The 24,955-nt window shown below is 37.6% G+C and overlaps 1 protein-coding gene across 4 annotated transcripts in view; it reads right to left on the reverse strand.

Annotated features, from left to right (window-relative positions):
* The window catches only part of TRAK2 (trafficking kinesin protein 2), a 46,528-nt gene that overhangs the window by 19,222 nt on the left and 2,351 nt on the right, over positions 1–24,955 (reverse strand). For 2 of the 4 annotated variants that reach the window (XM_060783275.2, XM_067470046.1), the window contains exons 2-7: positions 13,611–13,900; positions 12,304–12,498; positions 4,837–4,890; positions 4,362–4,438; positions 2,870–2,986; positions 588–797 (exon numbers count right to left, since the gene is read on the reverse strand). In XM_060783275.2, the coding sequence (XP_060639258.2) occupies positions 588–797; positions 2,870–2,986; positions 4,362–4,438; positions 4,837–4,890; positions 12,304–12,498; positions 13,611–13,647 (690 nt within the window). In that variant the 5' untranslated portion in view covers positions 13,648–13,900. Of the gene's footprint in view, positions 1–587; positions 798–2,869; positions 2,987–4,361; positions 4,439–4,836; positions 4,891–12,303; positions 12,499–13,610; positions 13,901–16,273; positions 16,350–24,955 lie in introns of all 4 variants that reach the window. The other 2 variants (XM_067470045.1, XM_067470048.1) reach the window with 2 other exon arrangements.

The raw sequence follows: 24,955 nt of genomic DNA on the forward strand, positions 1-24,955 counted from the left end.
TTCTTTATGCTACGATTGTTTTTAGACTGCTTATACCTCGGGAGCCCTTTGAGTTGGGAGGCGATACAGAAATACTATAAATAAATGGCTACACTGTGATAACATATATACAGGGAGTGAGAAATAAACATCATTTTGCTTTATATCTTAAATGATCTAGTTGAAGCTCCAAGAAGTCTGAGAGCTCAGTTCAACTTTCATTTAATTTCATTCAAAGAAAGGTCTGAATCCTATTTCTTTCATGCAAAATATAAACCCAGATAAATGAGAGATGTCAAAGATAATTCATGGAAAATGACAATGACAGTATCTTTTTAAAAAATCCCATAAGATTATTTTAAATTGAAAACACAAGAACCCGAGGAAAAAGTATGCATCAGTACAATGAAAACCTACCATGTGAAAGGTAAACAATTGGATAATGTGTATACAACAGCTGTATTTGAAAAGCTGTTGTATATACATAAGCAATGTTAATTCAATATTGAGCACTGCATTGTTTGACATTGGCTTCGTAACTATATCCTTCCTTTAGTCCTTTTTGACCACTCCAGTTAATGTCAGGAAAGTATATGAATGTAGCTTACCTTTGTTCGAAGTGAAAGGTTCTCCTCCTCCAGGTCCCTGAGTTTATCCTGTAATATATCCAGCTGTACAAGGCCCTGTGACAGGTTGAAGGACTCATTGAAGCGAAGAGGTGTGGAACAGCTAGAGTCAGTCTCACTTTCTTCAGAAGCAATAGAAACTACACGAAGCAGTTCATCTTTTTTTGTCAGCTCATGCTGTAGTTGGTGAACCTAATTTCAAAACATGTTTGGTTACTGAACATAGTCAAGACTACAGAGCACTGCTGCTACTTCAAGACATTTCACTGACAAGGTTAAAAAAAGTAATAATGTACCCTCCTCTGTGAAATACTCCTTGGCAAAGCACTGTGTAAGTATGACAGTTCTTTTAAAACCACAGAAATGTTGTGCTAAAAATGTTGCAGAAACACAGCTCAGTGTGTGTTTAATCTTAAGAGTCAGCAACACTTGTAAATTCAGGGCTGTGGCTTCCATGAATGAGTCTATCTACCTGTAATGTGGTTTCCTCTATTCCTATAGCCTTCTGTCTTGCTAAACATCATTGCCTTTTGTAGTGAATCATGTTATTGTCAATGTATGGCAGCCTTGGTTCTTCTAGGAGAATTTGGATTTTGACCTATTTATTTGCCTAATTGGCTCTCCAGAATCCTCCTCCAGGATGACATTTTAGAGTTGATTCTCTTCCTATCAGATGCTTTTACTGTCCAGCTTTCCCAATCAAACATAGAAGCTAGAAATACAATGTCGTAGGCAATCTTGACTTTGGTATTCAATATATCACACTTGAAGATCGTATTGAGTTCCTTCATAACAGCCCTTCTAAGTTCTAGTTTCCTGATTTGTTGAGTGTAGTCTCCATTTTGATTGATGACCCAAAATATAGCAAATCTTTTACAATCTCAATGTCTTCATTGTATACTTTTAAAATTATGTAAATTGTTGGTTGTCATTAATTGCTTTTTAAAATGTTGAACTGTAGCCTTATTTTTCCACTTTTTTCTTTACATTTAGATAGTAAGCCTTAAAAATACATGTATCCATTTAAGTATTATTTTCTCATAAACTACACAGCCTTGTGTTCCCAAACTGTTTTCCCATCAAGGCATTGACCTGACCCCAGCTTGCTTGCTCGCTGAATCATGCTGCCTTTACATGATGTCCTGAAATGCTTAATTTATTCATTTTAATACTATTCTAAATTTAGCGGAATCAAGTCTTATGCATGCAATTAGACATGCTTACATGTTCTGACAAATATTACTCACAGTTTGGAACACATAAGAAGTTTGCATATAGCCCACACTCTGTGTAGCATAACTATAGTATTGGTTGAATACTGCAGTAAGCAGACACACATTTAGCTGTAAAGAGATTCTTCCTAATATCTTCCTAATTCTTCCTTATACAGAGACTCAGCCTAGCACTCTAATTAGAACAGAAAAATCTTTTATTATATCAGAAAGATGAAAGATTCCACTTATGATTTCTTCATCAACCCCTGCATTGATTTACCAACTGTAAGAGATTCCCGGGAGACTAGGCAAACAAAGCTTTCCTTATTTTACTACATTCTGGACTGCCCTGTTGCATAATGGTTCTGAGAAAATAGGTGCATTGCTGTTCTGATTTTCTAAATATGAAAATAATAATATCTTGTGCTTTTCAACTTCTATTTTCATATTTATTTTGTTGGTTGATTTTACTTCTTCACCTAGTTAGATTTTAAACATAAATATATAAATATATTCTGTAATACAGGCAGTCCCTAATGCTACGAACAAGGTATGTTCTGTAGGTTTGTTCTTAAGTTGAATTTGTTTGTAAGTCAGAACAGGTACATTTTTAAAATCTAACTCCAGCCAATATATATATATATCTTTTAGGTTTGGATAGCACAGGGAAGGGTTAACACTCCTGTGGTGTTTGTTCTGTTGTCTGTGCCTCTGTTCAGAAGATTTCACCTCGCTTTCTGTCCCTTGTTAATAGAATTTTGAAAAAATTGGTTTGTTGTGGAAACAAGGATTAGCGACAAAGCTTCAGTGGAGACACCTTTTCCCCATGATAACTCATCCAGGAGTCAATTTCCCTTCTGAGGGGTAGATTTCACTCACTTCTTGTTGTCTCATCCCCGTTCTTAACTATGAGTTGGATGTTTGTAACTCAGGGAGTGCCTGTAGTTTTTTTGGTGCATTAATATGAATTTCTACCAAAAAAAAAATCCCCCCAAAAACAAATAGCATCTACTACTTACAAAGGATTGAATCCCAATTCTGTTTACTCACCTTGTCGAAGGCTTGGGCCAATTGTTCTTCCAGAGCTTCATTTTGCTCAGTGAGGATGTGGTTCCGTTTCAATAGGGCTTGCCCAATTCGTGCTGCTAATTCTAGGTCCCGATCTCTCTGATTAAACATATCAAGAAAGAGCTTTATTTGTTTCTCTCAACACTGTATTCCAATCCTAATTTTAAATTAAACTTAAACAACTCATTTGCAAAACACAGAAAACAGTTCAATTCTTGCTTCTCAAAACTTGACTTTAATGTCTTCCTATTTAAATATGATAGTGAAGAAACTGAGGGTGGGGAAGGCATTGCAAATTTAAGATGTCTAGCAGAAAACTTTGTCCTAAGTTAAAACAAAATCAGTTTCCCTGAAAATATTTCTTATTCTCAACCTTTAAGCTAATTAAACACTATACTGTTGGATACAACATTTAGTAATGATGAAACTTGTGTTTAAATTAATACTATACATAGAAATCCTGACTGGCCCTACTAGAAGGCCATAGTCTCTGAGGTCAGTCTAGGGCTAGATTGGTCCATGCAAGTATAGCAGAATCAATTAAATTGTTTCTGATAGTTCAGGGTTTGAAAGATTAGAATGTCACATTGATTTTGGCTAACATTTCCAGATTATCTTTACAGGTTGCTCTATGTAAACTGCATTTTATTAGTCTAATTGAGAAGTAACCACTACATGGGGATGTGATTGTGGATCTATACAGATAATGCTAGATCCATTAAAACCTCAAAATTTCATGCCTGATTCTTCCAAGATAAGTTTAGGAGGAAAGCTACCCTGAACAAACCCAGCTGGAAACCTCAATCCAGACTTGCAGCACTTAAATGAATATAGCTACTGTCTTATTTGATAAAGTTGGAATGTGTTTACTTCAGTCCCAGAACTGCTTCCAGGTATCTTTTTCAGATTAATATTGCCTCCCTGATGGAAATGGGAGGAAGAACAGTGAATTATCTACAAACTGGGTACGCTTCAGTCCAAATTTCAAGATGAGCTCCTCCAGATGTTGCAGAACAAAGGAGACAGTTGGGAACTCTGAGGTACAACACCTTCCTTCCTCTAATTATTATTATTTTTTCTTTTTTTAAAAAAATATGAAGCATTATTTTCCAAACCATTACTTTTATTTTAATTTGTTTTGGGGCTCTTGAGTTAGATTGGGCAACACACAATTTCAATTATTGCACCAAGTTTAATAACACAGCCTTTGAAATTTTGCTAATAAAGACCAAATCTTTATTCTTATTGAACACAGAATAATGATTTTTTTCGTTTTATTGTAACACGTTATTATGACATGGCAAAAATAAACTAGATATTTATAATGGTTGTAGATATACCCACTGATTAGAGTATGCCAAATATAACGGCAATTAAAAAACAATTTGTTGAAGCTAAGGCACAAAATAATAAAAGCAAAAACAACACGAAACAAAACTTATACACCAAAATTGAATAAGTAAAAAAAAATTACCTCTGCCAGTAGATGTGTGACCACTTCACTATCATTGCAGTTATTTGTCACTTGATCTCGTCTCTCTGTGCTAAGAACTGAAAGAACAATTAAGAAGAATGTCTTAATGTAGCTTAAACAAAACAGAAATACAAAGTCCACAACGATAACAGACTTAGGAGCCTAAAGAAAACATGTGAGGGTTAGTGAGCGGACAGAAAGCACCTTAAAATGTAGTGTCTCAAAGACCTTTTACGTAGGATTTCTGAAAATCTGTATGGAAATTATGAAATAACAAGGGCATGCACCGCCTGGGAGCAAAAAAAGAAGAAGAGGGAAATGTTGAGGTGTTGGGTTCTAGGAGAGTTTAATAAAATAAAAAGTTTAAGATCACATGAAACGAAAATGTAAGAAAACAGCTTTACACAAAGTAGAAGTTAGAAAATTTGCTAAGTTGTATTCCTTGCAACATAGAGGACAGAAGAACTTTAATTACCTTGTGCGTGTTTGTGAGATCCAGCCAAGCATGAAGGAGGAAGTTCAAGAAGCGCTAGTATAGAAGAATAGAATAAAAGCAGAAGAGGAAGAAGAAACAATCAATAACTATCAAAGTATATGGTTGGGAATGTATGTGTCATTACCAGTATAGGTATGTGTATTTGCTTTATATAGTGGGCTTGTTCCCATTAAAATAATTTGTTCTAAATTAGCAACAACTCATTTGTTGTTGTCATCAAATGTGTTGATCCAAAAAGAACAGTCTGCATACAGAAGCAGGATATTGCCTGTAGCTGCAAAAACAATGCTATGCAAGGGAAATGCACCTATGTCGAACTCCTTGTTAGACAAGATGTGAATGTGTAAAAGGTGGCAACTACATGTCAAGATGCAGAAGATCCTGGCACACAGGCTGTTACCAACACAGCAAGATTTCTAGATTCAGCCCATACTGCATAACAGTGCTCTATAATTTCAGAGAAGTTAATGGAAAACTTTTGAGCCCACGTAGGAGACTAAGGCTGAAGAACAATATTGTATCAAAGGGGAAGCCAGTATGGCATAGTGCCCCACCCAAATTTATTTTATTGAGTAGTATAAATAGAGTATAACTGTCACCATTATATGACAGAAGAATTAAACAAACAAAACCAGTCAATACAAGTAAAAGAGATTACATACTCTTCCAGTACAGCTCAATTTCTACTCCTTTCCAATTCCACCTTAGTTAGGCTTAGTCTCTTACTTACACCTTTCTCCTTATTTCCAATCCCCCTCACTCTCCTCCCTTCGGAAACAGTTGTGATTCAATTTCGGCCTTTATTCCATTTGTTGGATCAAGGAGATGGTTTGACTTAGTTTCTTGTATTTTATTTTTCCCTTCACTTTGGCTATCAGTTCTTTCCAATTTGAGACCTAGTGCCCTATAGCATACAAATCTATATATTTATTTTTCCTTTCAATTATATAATCCTGGAGCATATAGTCAGCTAAACATTCGTACCATTTTTTAAATTTACCATTTGTTTTGCTCTTTCCATCTCAGCGCAACTATTGCTTGTGCCTTCCTTTATAATATTTGCCCAATCTTTATTACAATCTTTTCCTTCCATTTTCATGGCAAAAACCAGATTTTTATTCAGCTCTTTTTTTAGCCCAGGTATTTTTCCCATTTCACCCTTTATTTTCTTATAAAATTTGTGTACCTTGTCACATTCCCACCACATATGCACATATTTTCATGTTTTGCCACATTTATTTCAACACAATGTTGTTGTCCTTTTGGTAATATGCTACAGAACCCCCAATTGGTAAGGGATTCTATAGCATTTTGTCAGTATTTTCTGTTGTGTTTCCTTAATTCTTAGATGTTTAAGTTTTTAAATTGAGTTAATTCAGTTTGAGAACTGGATGTCTCTGGAGGTTAGGGTTTGAATCTCTGCTCAGTTATTGGGTGATCTAGGGTCACTCACTCTCTCTCAGTCTCAAACAAAGACAATTCCCTCCCTGAATAATTCTTAACAAGAAAATCCTGTGATTCACCTTAAGTCAGAAATCAATTTGAAGGCACACAACAGCAATGAATTACCACATTTACTTAAATCTAATGCTCACCTTTTTTGGCTAAATAATACATCAAAAAGTGAATTAGTCATTAGATTCGATGGCGCATTAGAATCATGTGCATTACATTTGACATCAAATCTTTTTTCTTTTTTTTTTTGCAATTCTTATCTTCAAAACTAAGGTGCACATTACAATCGACAGAGCGTTATACTCGAGTAAATACAGGTATATCATAGTCTAGGATTGGCATTCTAAAAACTTTTAGACTACAAAATTATCTGGAAAAGATTTATAAGGATCATTTTAAGAAGCCATCTGCCATGCAATTTATAAATCAAAGTTGGGTAATTCAGGCTGATGTAGAAGTCTATTTTTAGCTTTACACTTCTGTAGTGAGTTGTTTCTCCACACACACCCCTCTCACCAAGACCCCTGAAATCTAAAGCAACTTCTGATTTTCATTTTTGGCTATTTTGATTTATTGTGTGTGTGTGTGTGTGGGGGGGGGGGGGGATCCATAGTTGAAGGTGTTTCAAAGGCTGGGGCAAATAAAAAATCCCCTGAAAAGCATTTGCAACCTTTGAACTGTAGCTTCCTGGTATAGATGCTTAAGGCAAGCTGATTTTCAAAATACTTAGCATATGGCATACATTAAAATAACAACAAAGAAATAGAATTATACTGCTGTAAGTAAATGTGTAACTATGTCAACATTATTGCATTGTTAAAAGTCAATATGCCATCTGTTGAATATTTCCCATGTTTTTTCCCTCTCCCCCACATTGCTATACTGAAACTCCAGCACAGAAGTATCCATGTTTCACAAACACAAGACAAACATCACAGCATTCCTTCCTATCATGGATCTCACGCCATTTCTGAATATTTTCATTATCTGCTATTTAGCTAGATAGAAAAAAGGGGGGAGGACACAGGAGCATTTATTTTTCTGTTACCCATTTGTAATGGGCAGACAGCAGCTGGCAGGCTCAAACTGGCAAAGGACTTGACAGAGTGTCATTGAGGGGTTTAAAATGCAATCGGAGCACAATTCGACTTTGTGCTGCACAGAACAGTCAATAGACAACTTAAAAATAGTCAGTATAAACTGACTACTTACACTTTTTTGAACAGAGAACAAAACAAGGATATAAAAAGTAATTGAATATTTTTTAAAAGTTGCTTAAACCTATAAAGAAATTATGCAGATAATTAAAGGGGGGGGTAACAATGGGATCTGTTTAGTTCACTTCTTCACTTCACTTCACTTCCCATTCTGTTTAGTGGTACTGAGCTCTGAACCTATGGCACCATTTAACAGCAGCCCTCTAGTGTTTTTAATGTTACCAGAAGCACTTCAGGCGCACTACCTTCACGTAATTCTCTCACAAAAATCTTCTAATGTTAACCAGTATCATTCTGTTTTGAAAGCATTACATAAAACGATAAGACATAAAATCCAACTGAAAAAAAAATCCCCTTGGGCAAGTAAGTCTAAGCCACTTGCTGAACCTAACTAGGATTCTGCCTTCCAACCAGACTGTATAGATTGCATTCAAGAAGTCAGTCAGATCCAATGGAGGTTTCCATTATGTGAACCTGGTGCTCAGGTGGAAAGAAGGAACAGGAGCAATTTCATATTTTCCTTCTCCTGTGCAAGTCACAAAATCACTTCCCATACTCTTCTAGTTGACCCCAGAGCAGATTTGCAGAAATCTGAAGGTGAGAGAGGAAATCGATGTGGAGAAATCCAGTTAGTGAAATTTTGTTCAGCACAACCCTTGATCCTGAAAAGCTACGGCAGAGAGAGATCTTGCCAAGACCAGTTTAAGAGTTGAAGACAGAACAGATTTGAATTGGTACAGATTTCCCAATTTGTAGAGCAGACAGTGGCTCAGAAGGAACAAAATTTGAATTGCCAACTACAACCACACAGAATTACTAATGTTCCCTAATATAAATTCTGGAAGATCCACAATCAAGTTACAATGGAGTCAGTGATTTTTATGTGCTCACTCACCTTGTAGAGTGAATGCTGTAAGTAGCTCTTCATTTTGGTTGATATCCCTATTATCTAGTGCCATGTCAAAGTTCTAGCTGATATACAGCATTCAGAAATATGCCGGAGCAGCACTGTTGCATGGCTTGGCTTTTTCTGTTTTGTTCTGTGGTTGAGAATGTTGCAGTGCCACAATCTCTAATGTTTACTGAGGTATGGATCCAACAGAGGTTTTTCCAAGTAACAGAGTAATAAAATGGGTGAGGCAACATTACAGTACTATGTTTTGATTGCTGACTGATGCAGTTGTGAATTGCATGCTTTTGGCTTATATATAACAACTTTGAAGCTAGGATAAACCAGGATATTGATGAGATATAAATCTAAGGAAACTTTGTCCGACTTCTAAATTGCCTATATGGTCTAAACTGTTTTGTTTCATGTTATGAGGAAGGAGATAAAAAAAGAAAAATGAAGAGTCTTGTACCGGTGATCTATTTTTAAAAGGACTACAACCTTTTACTAAAATATGGTAATGCTCCAAGTCAAGATTCCATTTCATTCAGTGAATATATGCTCCACATTTTTCTGGTAACAAACAGCTCAGTTTGGGTGTATTTTTTTAAAAAAGAGGATGTTAATGATTTGGATGTAGGAAGGAAACATAAAAACAAGAAGCGCTGAACTGTCAAATATTTGACAAATCCTGACGTAGCAGGGATAGGGAACATAGGGCTCTCCAGATGTGATGGAACAGCAACTTCCAGAAACCCTCACAATTTGAAAGCTGTAGTACAATATCTGGAAAGCCACATAATTCTAAAAACACCTGAAGGGCCAAAGTTTGCCCATACCTGGTTTAGACCATATAGGCAATTGTCAGATTCTTCTTCTGAAACATAGACTACAGTACCTGGAATTCATTGACTGTCTCTCATCCAAATACGAACCAGGACTAACTCTGCATAGCTCTCAAGATCGAACAGGATTAAGTGCCTTCAGACATTGATTTACTCCAATTATTTTCATTAACAGAACTAATAAGAATAAAATGGGATGGGCTTTTCAGTGAAAGCAAATCCTTTTCACTGCTTGGTCTCCACACTCCACAAGTATCTGCTGCAGTTTATCAAATTTACCCAACATTTCACAAGGCTGTTTTCAACATCTAAAAGAATAATTTCTAAGGACTTGCAACACCTGAATACACACAGCATGCAGAGCTATTTACTTGATGACAAGTTTGTTGAGCTAACATAGCAAATATATGCCAATGTTTAATTCACGCCTCTGTTTTCTCTGAGTTGGTGACTGAAGCTATTAAGATTCTGTTTCTATTGTGAGACTTTCATATAATGTGGTGTCCATTTCTCAGATATCGTTAACTTCTATTTTCTTTACTTTTTTCAGAATATACTTCTTCTATATCCCTTAGCCATGTTAGCAGAAGATTCTGGGAGCTGTAGAAGTTCAGTGGTCTTTCTTCCTCCACGTTCTTCAGCTGTTTAGAGCCTGGGTCCAATATTTTGACCTCTGGTGCTTTATAATGAAGATGGAAAAGCACACAATTCCACAAACAATAATAATAAACTTTATTTATACCCCGCCACCATCTCCCCCAATGGGGACTCGGAGCGGCTTACATGGAGCCAAGCCCAAACAACAAATTACAATACAAAAATACAAATTGCAGTAAAATAAACAACATAACAATAAAGTATAAAACATCAAAGAATCAAAACAAGGAGGGACCTTTATGTTTTTCCACACCGAGTTTGAATCTTTAATGCTACATGCTTTGAGATATTTTTTTTCTGATTCTCAGGATAACCTGTTTACTAACTGAATTGTATGAACTTTATTGGTTTATATACACTCTGTTAAGCAGCCCTAAAACATGAATTGCTGCCAGTTTTTTAATCTTTCTTTATTACAGTCATAGACCAGCATAAGGAGAGTGAGATAAAGTCTCATAAAATCACAATACATTAAAATCATTAGAATCTAGGTTAAAAGCTAAAATACAGAGGTATATTAAAAAGCTAAAACACAAAATATTAATTAAAAATAGAAGGAAGGGGAAGGATAATCTGGAGGGAGGAATAGGAGCATTCAGAGAATATGAGAGAGCATAAAGAGAGAGGGGTGCAGTCAGAGATAGGTCTAGTAAACTGGGGGGGGGGGGGAGCATGAAATATATCTATAGTTACAATGTTTTGTTAAGTTAGAATGCTAATTTGTGGTACCAGTTATCACCTGGTGAATTTAACTACTATATAGGTTCTAACAGAGTTGGTATCTGAGAGCAATGGGGTGGTGTAAAATATCCTGAGTGCCCTGGGTGTTTATATAGCAATGGAAAGGTGAGACTAGTTCAAATATCTCTGTAAAACAGGCACTGGAGGAGCACATGTTCGGTTGTTTCTATGTGTCCAGAGTCACAGGAGCACAGTCTCTTCGTGTAATGGGTCTTCCAATATTGACCCTCGAGTACTGCTGGTGGGAGGCATGACATTGTATCAGTGAAAAGGTCCTCCGATGGTTGGGTACTTCTAGTTTAGCCACCAATTTTATATGGGCTGTCACCCAGGAAGCAACACTGTTCTAGAAAGACTGTTTACAAACATGTATGTGACTTATAAACCACAAAAGCTAGAATCCACAGGAACTCTAGTTTACTGGGCGTGGTTGAGCAGCAGCCTGGTATACATTGCCTGTGTGCTCTGCTTCTAAACAATGTGGCTAAACAAACCATGGACTTCTAGTTTGTGGTTTGTTTAGGCTGATGGAGAGTACGGTCTGCGGCCCTTGAACTGCATTTTTGCAGGTCCCCAAAGCCCCAATTCTGCCATTTTAATTTGTTTCAGGCTGATCTGAAAATTGCTTGCAAGCATAATGCTTTGGCTTTCTCATAAGAATTCTCATCTAATCTCATTTTCAGTCAAAACATGGCTGAAAATGGCAAGCAGAAGATGTTACTTCTGCTTTGTAATGCTCTTAGGGAATGCAATGGTGAAAACTGGTCCTCACTGTCAACACGTGACTTAGCATGGTGTGTTAACTGGCTTTGGTTAGCTAGCGCTCTTGCTTGTTTCCTCCTCAACAAGACAGCACTGGTTGCTCTGTCTTGCTGAATTCAAATTTGTGGTTTTGCTTAGTTACTACTTTTGAATGCAGAAGCAACCAGAAAGCAGGAGTCAGCATGCTGGCACATCTGCAATTAAGACACCATGTTATTGTGCCCCGTTTATCTACAGTTAGGCTGATTGAAATGTATGAAAGTGCCCACTGCTTGACTAAAATGCCAATACTTTGAACCAGTACTACATCTTGTCACTATCATAACTATAGGACGGCAACTTTTAATCCAAGGCATACTTACATAGAACTATTTCACAAAAAATAGTTCTTTTTGTGTAATAATTCTCAGAATTACACAGTGAATACTGTTATCTGTAAAAAAATTAACTCTCTCCATTTGTTTTGCATTTCATTCTCTTTCTTGCTGCTGTCTCTACACAACAGAAAAGCTTTGCAGAAAATCCAAAGCCAAGTTTTCCAAAAAACCCTATTGCAAATTATACAAATTACACAATAGGCCCAAATGTTATTTGAACTAATGAAAACTTTTTAAAAGCTATCTGAAATATAATGCAAGAGGTGAAATGGGGTCACAAAATACTATCAGGAGAGTGGGGGGTGGTAATAACAAGGAGAAAGAACTGGGTGGAAATTTAAGGAGGCTCTCATCCTAACTGCTGAAAACCTGAAATGGATATTCAAGCCTTTGCACATGCTTCCAATTCACAGACCAACAATTGTATATCCAGTGGCATATTTTGGCCATGTTAATGCAAGACATTTAGACTAGTATCTTTGGCTATAAGCAGAAATACTTACTCATGTAACGGAAGGTATCCTCAGCAAGGACTGGAGAAACAATTTCAGGAACATGGCTGGGGCAACTAGGAGACGGGATCCAACTATCATTATCAGAAAGATAAAGTGAGTCCACACGTAACTTGTATTGGGGCAGCTGCTCTTCTAGCATGCTCACCAGCTCTACTTCAGGGAGGTCTTCATTAGGGCTAACATCTAAAAAGATAAGACACAAGGATAAAAATATAAATCTGTTTGGAAATGAATGTTGTGAAAACTAGAAATTTCCTCTGTTAAATAGTAGAATATAATCACCAAAGCAATCATAACAGTTAAACTGGTCCTGATTGAAACAAAGGCTAGCAAAATACTAAAGACAACTGTCACAGTATTATCATAGGCAATTAACTATCCTGTCAGCATTACACTAAAGATGTTGCTGAACAATATATAACAATGGATTAAAGTGACACTGATTACACTAAGTAACATGATTTTTGTTCCTCGGTTATTAATGTTGTTTCCTAATTGATTCTATCATAAAAACATAGAAAAAGTTTATTAAACTGCATAAACTTTGTTTTTGCGGGACATCCTGCAGCCCATTTTGCTATAGTGTTTGAATAAATAGCTCATTGTGTCTCGACCAATTCAACACAGTTTGTGGAAGTCACAAAAATGAAGTTTCTTGAGTAGAACAACTATGGTACTGTGTAATTCACACAATTACACAGGAATAACACTTTCAAATCAGGAAACTTTTTTTAATTGTGTTACGTAGTGTTATTAACTGATTAAAAAGTAGAAATACTCCATGCATAATTTTATATTAAAGCTCGAAAGTAAAGGAATCACTATCTCTGCCTCTCATGTTAATTATCTTGGAATATTTTAGCTTTATAACTTTAGTGTTTTTTGTTGTTGTTTTTTTAAGTCCTCCAAAGGAATGGAAGGTGTAGGTATAATGTATAACAGCTGTCTTGCAGGCTAAATAAATCTTTCTCTCTTTTTGAAGTCCAAAACATTATTTGTTTGCAAAGATGAAATCATCTCCTCATACTACTGACACAACTTGAGACAGATAAAACTGTAATTGTCATCTGTTGCATTAATTTTAGTACAACCTTTCCCTTCTTTCACCTCTGCATTTATTTCTCTTACACCTTGTATACTACTGAGGATGCTTGCGGAAGTGTTTGTTACTCATAGGGAGGCCACTGGAATAGTTTGAGATAGTTTAGTAAGTAATAAATTTAAAAAAAAACTATTTGAAAATATTGTTTGACCCAATACTGCTCTTTAATCTTTTAATGTATATTTCAACTTACCAGTGATGCTCTCTGAATCTCTTTGGTTGAAATTCATGAGGTTTGCTTCACACTTCAGTTATTTGGAAACCACATCCTCAACTTTCATCACATGTTGATGTCTTTCATTTTAGTTGAAAGTTGGCTTTGGTTTAAAACCAGTGTAAATAATAATCTACCCTGGCATTATGACAATGTTTTTTCTGGCATCAGCTACTTGACGCAGGTGATAATTCAGATGCAATGTGACATATCTAAAGCTTGTACTTCATCTGATATTATGATCTGTATGCCATCTTGTCAGCCATCATCTTGAAAAACAAAAAGAAACAAAACAAGTGGTATTAAAATTCAGTTGAGGATATTAACATACTGCTAAGGCATTCTATGGAAATGTCATGACAGGGTATTCCTTGGACGAATGAATCTCTGATATTGACTCTATTAGGCTTTAACAACATTTTTTGTTTCCACTTTAATTGGCAAAATTAGTCCTACAATCTATTAAGCAGAAAACAATTGATGCAAATACAGATCATGCATAAGGACAGCATCAGAGGAATATAAAAACATCTTTCAAAAAGATTGATGTTTGAAGAATATGAAGAAATAGTACAGATATGATTTCACTTTGGCCTACGAGCCCACGAGGACCTTGAGATCGTCTGGGGAGGCCCTTCTCTCGATCCCGCCTGCGTCACAGGCACGGCTGGCGGGGACGAGGGAGAGGGCCTTCTCGGTGGTGGCCCCCCGGCTGTGGAACACTCTCCCGGCACACATCAGACAGGCGCCCTCCCTCATGTCCTTTCGAAAAAGCCTTAAGACCTGGCTGTTCGAGAGGGCATTTAATTAAGTGCTAAGCAACAACATTACGGTAATGAGAACTGGAATGGTATAAGGAAGATGAGACTGGCTATGATTCTACTAAGAGACGAAGCGGATTTTTATGTAGTTTGTATTTGTCGTATAGTTATATGTTGTTGATACTGGTCTTTGTAACTGTCTTTTTATGTGTACTGTACACCGCCATGAGTCGCCCGTAAGGGCTGAGAATGGCGGTTAATAAGTGCATCAAATAAATAAATAAATAAATAAAATTACAAGATTAAAAATTAAGTGCCGTTTCGCGTGATACAAATGTGAACAACACTCATTGCCTTTATGTAAGTTATCTTAATAGCAAAAATGTCACTGAATTTCAAAAATATAATACATATAAGAAGTATAAATAAAAACAAAGACAGAGAATTTGCCATAAGAGCAGAAAATATGATATTCCATAGCACAAATGTATGTATTGTGAAAAGCAAAATTGACAGAGGCACTTTTTTAGAGTTAAAAAACTGAATTGATATAAAACTGTCCTTCAAAGATCACAACTGCACCCTTCTGAAGTATGTACTCTAGGCGACTAGTTAATCTAATGATAGCCCTGCACATATCAATAACTTCAGGGTTACTCCTACATGAAACATTTTAATTAGGAAAAGCAGCTCTGTTTTTACAGATTAACATCTGTCTGGGAGACTAAGCAATAAACTCCAATGACTGCTTTTAGACTAATGTCACCTAAAGATAACGTTAATTACATTTGTCACCGAAAAAGCTGTAAGCATGAAAAGGTAAATTACATCACTGTAAGCTCCTTGACTGAGCACACAAATTCAGTGCTCTTGTTTCAGGTGTTTTCCAAGGTACTCCAAATTTTTATTTAAGGACTTGAATCTTTGTACTGCAATTAAACAGGTAATCTGTGTGTGTCTAAATGGGGATTTCACGGTTAGAAACCTAGAGTTATACAATGCATGTTTGTCTGAATTTGAAACTCTTTACTAGCTATGAAGACAGTAAACGGGATAGAAATGTTTCCTCTCCCCCTTTCTGGCGAACAACATTGCCATGACTCTGGTGCAGCTGCATCTCTCCCTTGCTGCGTTGTCTTGCGCACGTGTTCCTCATTAATTCAGACCCGCATTGTGCAACCAGCATAGGGTCCCAGCTATCATACTTTTGCCCAAAAGGCTTTAAGTTAGGGGTGTCCAAACTTTTTAAGCCGAGGGCCAGTTCATAGTCCCTCTGCCTGTGAATTGTTGGAGGGCTAGGCTATAGTTTGAAAAAAGATATGAACCCATTCCTATGCATATCGCATATGTCTTACTTGTAGTGCAAAACAAACAAACAGACCATGAAAGAACAATAACCAATGTAGTTGCATCTGTCTTTCAATGGGAAGTGTGGGCCTGCTTTTGGCTAACGAAAGAGTCAAGTTAATTAGGACTGTGGTTGGTGTTTCAGATAGTGGCATATGCTGCCTCTGACTCTGATGAAATTTCCTTCTCCGGAGATTTTTCAGCAGAGGCAGCACGACCATCGGTCATGAGGGCTCTAATTGTGGCAGTGAGGGGCTCATAGTTGCCGCTTGGCTCTACCCTTTTCTTCTGAAGGCAGGAGTCACAGCAAAGGTCAGCCTTTTTGGCAAATGTGGGGTGGCGATGTGGGATGAGGGCGATGTGGAGAAGGAAGGGAGGGAGGAAAGCCAAGCAGGCGCTCAGCCTCCAGGGCCTGCCCTTCCTGGCCATAAAGAAAAGATTGTGGGGTGTGTGAGAGAGAGACAAGGGACCCCTGGGATTAGATGCCTGAGGCCAGAACCACCTGAGGACAAGGTGACGTAAGGCAACACTTACATAATTGGGGTGAAGGGATGCAAAGGGCTGCTCTCTCTCTTTCTCTCCTTCTGAGGAGCCTGCCTCTTCTGGGACCCTGATCCCCAAGAAGGAAGGAAAGAACAATCAAAGGAAGGAAGGAAGGGAGAAAGTCAAGGAGCAAGGGAAGGAAGCTTGGAGAGGGAGGGACGATGGAAATTTGAACAGGGGCTGCAATTGGCCCCCTGGCCAGACTTTGGACATGTCTGCTTTAAGTGTATCCAAAAGAAACAGTTGTTGTTTTTAACTGGCACCAAGTCAACTTCAATTTAGAGCAACCCCAAGAATGAGGTATCTCCAGGTCACCCTGCCATCATTAGCCCTGCTCAGGTCTGAAAAACTGCAATGATTCATCTGTGGCTTCCATATCTGAATCTGTGCATATGCGGTCTTCCTCTTTTCCTCTTACCTTTTACGTTATCAAGCTTTACTAACTTCTCCAGTGTGTCGTGCTTTCTCATGATGTGTCAGAAGTATTACAAATGCAGTGTACTCATCTTGGCTTCTAGAGAGACCTCAGGCTTGAGCCGAGAATTTTATTAATAGTTTGATAATTTTAATGTAATTTTTCAATCAATCAGTTATTTCGAGGCAATGGTTGGATATAAAGCCATGAGTGAAGGAGATTAACTAAGTGGCTCTATCAAGCTTAAAGCAGTTTGGTTTCTTGTCTTTGCACACTGTACCTGCTACTTTTCTGATGTGTCTGCTCAGTTGAGAATTTTGTGCTCTTTTGTCAAATAACACCTTTTCTTAGGGAACCTGGATGCCTGCAGCTTCACAGATCTCTATTCTCTGGTCTTTTCATGACTGTGATGAGTAGCTTCCTCTCTTATGGCAAAAGGAGCTTGAACAGGAAGCCCTAACAACAGTTTCCCAACCTTTTGAGATCTGTGTATAGCTTAAGGCTTTTTCTCCTGCAAAGGAAATCTAGGATATCTTAGTACACCAGGACCTCCTGTTCACTGTACTCAATACTAATGAAGTTGTTAAGGGAGCTTAGGGTATAGACTTTTCTCAGGTAGTAAGAAAAAGGCATCACAATGACTCTTAGGTGTTCAGAATTTGGTGGCTTTAAGCTCAAGTCTTTATGAATGTATTCAACATAATGGCTTGAGAATTTCCGATCAGGACACATTTTATTTATGTACATGAGTAAGAAGATGAATACATCACTATTCCCATTCTATAACTAACAGAAACACAATTTAGGATGTGGTTTGTTTTTCACTCTACTTTATTTTACAAGCAGGAAGTCAGTTGAGGTGTTTCAATATTCACTCTCTAGTGATACTCCTATGCAATACTTCATTGGCTGAAGGCTCAACATTTACTAATTTTCTCAACAGGCTACACAGTTTCACATTGTTTGGCTCAAGCACATTTCTCTGTTGCACATACAGAGCTGGTACAATAGGTTCCATATCTGACCTCCAACGTGTTGTTTGCGTGGCTGGTGTTTTGGGTGCCTTTAGGATGTTATGGAGCTATGTTGGTAAAATATGTTTCTAAGTCCTCAAGCCAAAGATTCAGATGATTTTTTTAAAATACAATATAGGATGTTGCATCATGTTTTGATTTCACGTCCTGCTTAATTCCTTTTCACAGAATCACATTTCAGATTCTGTTTGTATGGCTTAAATGTGGCTTTGCTTGTTTATATTGGTAGGTAGGAGCTGTCAAATTACTATACCATGAGGGCTGGCAAGACACCATGCCCTTATTTCTCTTCTTCTAGCTTCTTGTGGAAGAATCCTGGAAGTTATCAGTGCAATGAATTTGGAAATAACAGACACAAGGGTTCTTTATATGCAAGCATGTACAAGAGGTCCACCCATATCCCTACAGTGCATTTTAATTCATCACAAGGAAATGAGTTTAAGAATAAAATGTGATTTAGTTATAGCCGGATCCATGTTAGAACAGTCTGTTGATGTAATACCAATCTGGCATTAGGCAAAGAAACTGAGGGCATAGCACAACTTCTGGAAATGAAGGCTCAGTTTCCACTCGCTAATTAGGAATAATAAGAACATTTTAAAAAAATACAGGGAGAAACTAACATTAGAAATGGTACATATAAGGCAAAAACGAAGATTATTGGTTCTAAGATAATAGTTATTGATAAATCAAGTTATTTTTGCTATAATCTTTTGAACCATTATGAAAGCTAAAAGCCCATCCAATGAGCAAAATACACAATAGGCATTATGTTATAGACTCAGTACTAACACTCCAAAAATGCTGTTAGAAAAATATGGATAAATACAGACTCCATATTTTCATATTATTTATATTTCTGGAGATTTTTACAAGACATTTACAGTTTTGCATATTTAGGGAAGTTTGTACTATCAAAAAGATGACAAAAGAATTACTCTAGAAAAGAAGCCATCTTAGATTGCTGGAAACAAAGATGAAACCATTGTGGCATTTTAAAGACTAATCACGTACCGTTTTTTGACATTTTCTTTTTGTTCCTCAACAACATCTCCTTCACTTGGGTTTTTAGGGAGCGGGGAGAAAACAACAAATCAGTGTTTCTTAACCTGGGGGCAGGCACCCCTGGGGGGTCACAAGGGGGTTTTAGAGGGGTCGCCAAAGACCATCAAAAATGGTCTTAGGAAACTCTTTGGCAGAAAAGGCTGAAGATCTCTCTGCCTATCCCCTTCTCTTCCTTTTTGGAAACAGACAGCGAATCCTCCCACCAAAAGCCCTCCTCCATTGTGATTGGCCAGCTTCTCAGCCAAGTGGAGGGTTGTTTCTGAAACTTCAAGGGGGAAGGGGAGAGCTAGCGTGCTTGGCGTAAGGCAGCGTGGTGCACATATATGGATGAAGGAGAGTGTGCAAGGCTGGAGGGAGGTTCGTGCCAGTAAGTCCCTTCAAGATATGGGGGTCCTGTGTGGGAAATTTGGCCTAATTCTTTTATTGGTGGAGTTCATAATGCTCTTTGATTGTAGGTGAACTATAAATCCCAGCAACTACAATTCCCAACTGTCAAGGTCTATTTTTCCCAAACTCCACCAGTCTTCACATTTGGGCATATTGAGTATTTGTGCCATGTTTGGTCCAGATCCACCATTGTTTGAGTTCATGGTGCTCTCTGGATGTACAACTCAAGGTCAATGCCCACCAAACCCTTCCAGGACTTTCTGTTCATCATGGGAGTTCTAGTGCCAAGTCTGGTTCAATTCCATCATTGGTGAAGTTCAAAATACTCTTTGATTGTAGGTTAAGTATAAATCCCAGCAACTACAACTCCTAAATAGAAAATCCAATCCCACCCCAACCCCAGCAGTATTCAAATTTGGGCATATTGGATATTTGTGCCAAATTTCATCCAGTGAATGAAAACACACCCTGCATTTCAGATATTTACATTATGATTCATAACAGTAGCAAAACTACAGTTATGAAGTAGCAACAAAAATAATTTTATGGTTGAGGGTCACAGCAACATGAGGAACTGTATTAAGGGGTCGCAGAATTAGGAAGGTTGAGAAACACTACAATAGACTTAGATAGCTTACATGTAATATATAAAACAACTAATTATCATTGGCATTTAAAATATATAGTCATTAAAATGTGCCTTGATAGTATTTGAAAATTAAATTATTAGGCCAGCACTTAAACGAATGTTACAAATGACTCCACTCTGCTTTGCGTTATCCTCTGATTCTAAAGTTAGAGGACATAGGAGTCAAGCATAATGCTGTCCTTTTCCTCCCCCATACCATCTGGTTCTCTGGCAATCCTACTTTCAGACAGCTGTTGTGACAAGTCTGTGGGTGATTCTGGGTTATTTTTCAATACCATCATACTAAAAAAGCTGTCCTAAATACACATTTTCTTGCTTTCCAATAATTTATTTTGAAAGAAAATAATTCTTTTTGAAAGACTTTGACAATACAATTATTTCTGAATATTTTAATTTCCATTGCAGTATTTATTTCACATAAGTCGGATGGTTTACAATTCCAGAAAATATTTATTTATTTATTATCATATTTATATACCGCCTTTCTAAGCCCGAGGGACTCATATATAGGAAGCCTATGATTTCTTAATAATAGGGCATAAATATCTCAAATCTTTCACCATTAGTGAAATACCGTATTTATTCTCAGTACAAATACTGTATTCCAACCACACAAGGGAGTTTTACTTTAACATTTTGGAGCCAGTAATGTTCAACTTGGCACATTAATTGTCTATATGCAGAAAATTCCTTCATGGTGGAATATTTTAAACATGCAGCATCCAGCACTACTTTGCAGTAGTCTGGCACACGAAACGGTTATAACATATTACCAGAATAAAGTAATAAATGGACTATTATGGACACAATACAGCTATATTGTAAAGTTTGATAAGTGTGGAGGCTATTTTCGGAATGGCTGTGTGTTATGTTTATTGTTTACATTCCTTGGTTATTTTTCACAAGGTCAATGTATAAAACATTCTGAGTTTCTGGCCCCCACCCCCTCAACTGCTTACTATAACAGTGTTGCTCAAAGCTATGGTCCCTGGACTAGGGCCATTCCATAAGCCCTCAGCTGCCAGCCCCCACAGAGCATCCAGAAAAGTAAGATGTAATTGCAGACAGTGGGCACAAATGTGGTCTCAGTCCCTGTAATGTCAGAGAGAAAAATAACTGTTTGTAACCCATGCCAGGTAACTTAAGAAGCACTGATCTGTAACACTGGAATTGGCTGAAGAACCCAGTTTATTGATTGAGAACAACAACAGATTGGTTCAGCTTTCTACTGCCCAATATTTTCACTATATCAGAGGTTGGAATTATGCAGCCCTTGCCGAAAACACAGAGCCGTTGGGGACGGATCTAATATGACACTTGGAACCTCTACTTATACTCCCCAGTTGGACAAGAAGACATCTTTCTGCTGGAAAAACAACAACACCCTTTTTGCTCAAAAACTCTTTGCAGAGTTATATTTTGAGGGTTTACCACTATGAAATAGCTGCTCTTAATATAATAATAAAATAATAAAACTTTATTTATATCCCACAACCATCTCTGCAAAGGGACTCGGGGAGGCTCACAAAAGCACTCCAAAGTGCCGCACACATAAAATACACAATACATAAGCATATGAAACAATGACAACATTTACACAGCCATTTCACATTAAAATGTCATATTAAAAGTTTGAAAATTCCATAAAACGCAGCAGTACCTGCGGATAAAAATGGCTATCTACAAGTATCAATCCAAAGTGCCGGAATGAAGTGAATTACGACGTCCTCGGGTCTAACCATTGACATTCCAATCACACTTCCCCCACATCACTAGAGAGCCCAAAAGAGCCTACAACTGAGTTACTGACTCTTCTGCCCATTCAAAATTATCTGCAACCATTTACCACATTGAAGTGGGAAAAGAACCACTCAGGGCCCTTGTAGACAGATCCTACATCTCAGGATCTGATCTCAGGTTTTCTGTTTACCCCAGATTATCTGACAGTGCGGACTCATATAATCCAGTTTAAAGCAGTTTGGGTTCTGTCTGGAAGGACCATCAGACAGCTTATGTTGAAACCTACTGCAGTTGGCACCATCTCAAAAACTGCTGATTAATTCTTATAAGGAGTTTTCCAAAACTAAATACAATATACAGGGATGGGGGGAATGGAACCAGAATCATGTGTTGGTTTGAGCATTGAGGCATGACAATAAAGACTAGACTTCCATTCCTTTCTTTGCCATAGAAAACCGCTGAGTAACCTTGGGAAAGTCACATACTCTCAGCCCCAGAAAGCCCCGCGATAGGATCGTCAAAAGTTGGAAATTATTGAAAAGCACACAACAACAACCACTAGCTGAAATAGACAGTTCCTTATATGCTAAACTTTGCACAAAGAGTTAGTTTAATGTATTAGGAAAATCAAGGGAACTATATGTATCTTAAATTGCCACACCAAAGCCATTTTAACAATGTCCTACTAATGTAATTAACAAGGATGACCACTTTAGGTTTCCTACTGTGTACAATAGCTTCAGTTGTCTCCCATTCAGCTCATAAGTCTGTTGTGATAGACGTGTCAGTACATTTAACAAAATAAAACAACATAGTAGTGATTTATATTTAAACATCATATGAGTATTTGATTTTGAACCAATGCTTTGAGGACTTCAGAGTTATCTTTAGTACACAGTCTAACCTACAATTTAAATCAAACTGTTTTATTGTTTATTCAACTAATTTATTGGGATATTTGTATTTGCATCAATCACTGCCAAACTGCCAATGGTTCAGAATTCATAAAATAATATTTAAAGTACAATCTTCAACTAGCCTATGAAGAAGTGAACCCTACTGAACACAGATTTACTTCAGAACACTATGCATAAGATTATGTTGATTATACATTATAAACCATGCACACTGTAAGAGATAATTCTGCCAAATTCCAAGGCAACATGCCACTGTTCCACAGGAAATACTTGCAGTGTGTCATGTGTCACTGTTATTTTCAGACTCTCTTGTACAGTACTGTGCTGTGTCTATTTTTATTCATTGCCAAAACTGAACACTTCAAAATAGCAATCTAAAAGGAAATGTTACCTAAGATTCCTTGTTCAGAATTCTAGTTAAACACTTTATTCAGCAAATATTTCAGCATATTGTTAAAAAGTTCAGAGAGCATGTATGAACCCAAAGTAATGGCAGATTGTTTCAAAGATATCAAGTGATTAAAACAAAAAGTGTATGCTGAATTGTATCTGTTCCAGGGATGCACTTCACCTACATCATCTGGTGAAAATTCAGAATAACACTGACCTTTGTTTATAATACATTTCATCTTGCGCTCACTCCATGGAGCTCAGTTACTAAGACAAACGATGTCTGGAGAATTATGATTAAAGTATAATGAGTCTGCTCTTTCTTTGTGAAGGCTCAAGCGTTCATGAAATATCATTTCTTCTATATGCTACTTACTATTAGTACCTAGTACGCATTTTGAAGCATATTTGGAGTTTGGACTTGAGCCATGCACACTCAAGCCCAATCAAACCCCTGTCTGAATCGCTGGAAAATCAATATTTGACAAGGCATATGGTTACAGGGGGCAAAAATAATAAAGAAATGTTTCAAAAGTTCAAATTGATTTGCTTTGCTATGTGTTGCAGAGCAAAATACGTACAGAAACAGCAGTGTAAGCTGATAAAACTTAAACAGAAAAAATCCAATATCACCAATATGACCTCACTATCTCTGAGGATGCTTGCCATAGATGCAGGCGAAACGTCAGGAGAGAATGCCTCTAAAACACAGCCATATAGCTCAAAAAAACCTACAACAACGCAGTGATTCTGGCCATGAAAGCCTTCAACAGTACATCACCAATATAATTTCATCAATTCTTAGGATTCCTGTCACAAAGCACTGGTTTTGAACCATTTAATTTGCCAGACAGCAAAATGTTACAACACTGGATTCAATAGGATGCAACACAAAACAATGCCTGACACCCACTGGACTTCAGTGGACTTTCCCAACAGAAAGTAAAACCAAATTAACAGATAAAACAGGTTGTGGGGCTATAATGATTTGTCATCATATGACTGCAGCTTCCACTGATGTCACCGAGAAAAGAGAAAGAGCCTATTATTTCAGGGAAGAGGAAGGAAAAAGTGGGGACCAGCTCACCAGTGAATGACCAGTCCTTGTGAGAGAAGAATAAAGCAACAACATGGACTGCTGATTTGTGCCTCTTACAAGTGGAAGCACTGCTTCACCTGTGTGGAAACTGCAGTTGTTTAAGGAAAGGTAGTATTACTTGCGTTTAAAAAAAGGCGGGGGGGGGGGGGGGGGACGACGACTATGCTTCTGATGTCTCCGTTTCAGTATAAGTTTGGAAATTTCTCCTTGAAGTAAGGGGAAAACCGGCAAAAAGAGAATCTTCTTCACTGACAGATGTTTTCAGATGAGAAACAAACAATGGGGGGGGGGGGGGAGATAATATTAAATAATAAGCAGAAAAAAACAGAACATGCATTTCTAGTACAGGTTGTGCATCCCTTATCCAATAATTCATCTGTTCCTAAATCATCTGTGTTGTTGTTGTTCATTCATTCAGTTGTTTCTGACTCTTTGTGACCTCATGGATCAGCCCACGCCAGAGCACCCTGCCAGCCGTCACTACCCCCAGCTCCTTCAAGGTCAATCCAGTCACTTCAAGGATCCCATCCATCCATCTTACCCTTGGTTGGCCCCTCTTCCTTTTTCCTTCCATTTTCCCCAGCATCATTGTCTTCTCTAAGCTTTCCTGTCTCCTCATGATGTGGCCAAAGTACTTCATCTTGGTCTCTACTATCCTTCCCTCCAATGAGCAATCAGGCTTTGTTTCCTGAAGTATGGACTGGTTGGATCTTCTCGCGGTCCAAGGCACTCTCAGCACTTTCCTCCAGCACCATAGTTCAAAAGCATCTATCTTCCTTCACTCAGCCTTCCCTATTGTCCAGCTCTCATATCCGTAGGTGATTACAGGGAATACCATTGCTTTAACTATGCGGATCTTCGTTGCCAGTGTGATGTCTCTACTCTTCACTATTTTATCGAGATTGGATAAATCATTCTTGTTGCCATAATCTTGGGGTTTTTTTATGTTTAGCTGCAACTCAGCTTTTGCACTTTTT

This window comes from Anolis sagrei, chromosome 1 (assembly GCF_037176765.1).
Source record: "Anolis sagrei isolate rAnoSag1 chromosome 1, rAnoSag1.mat, whole genome shotgun sequence".
NCBI classification, from domain to species: domain Eukaryota; kingdom Metazoa; phylum Chordata; class Lepidosauria; order Squamata; family Dactyloidae; genus Anolis; species Anolis sagrei.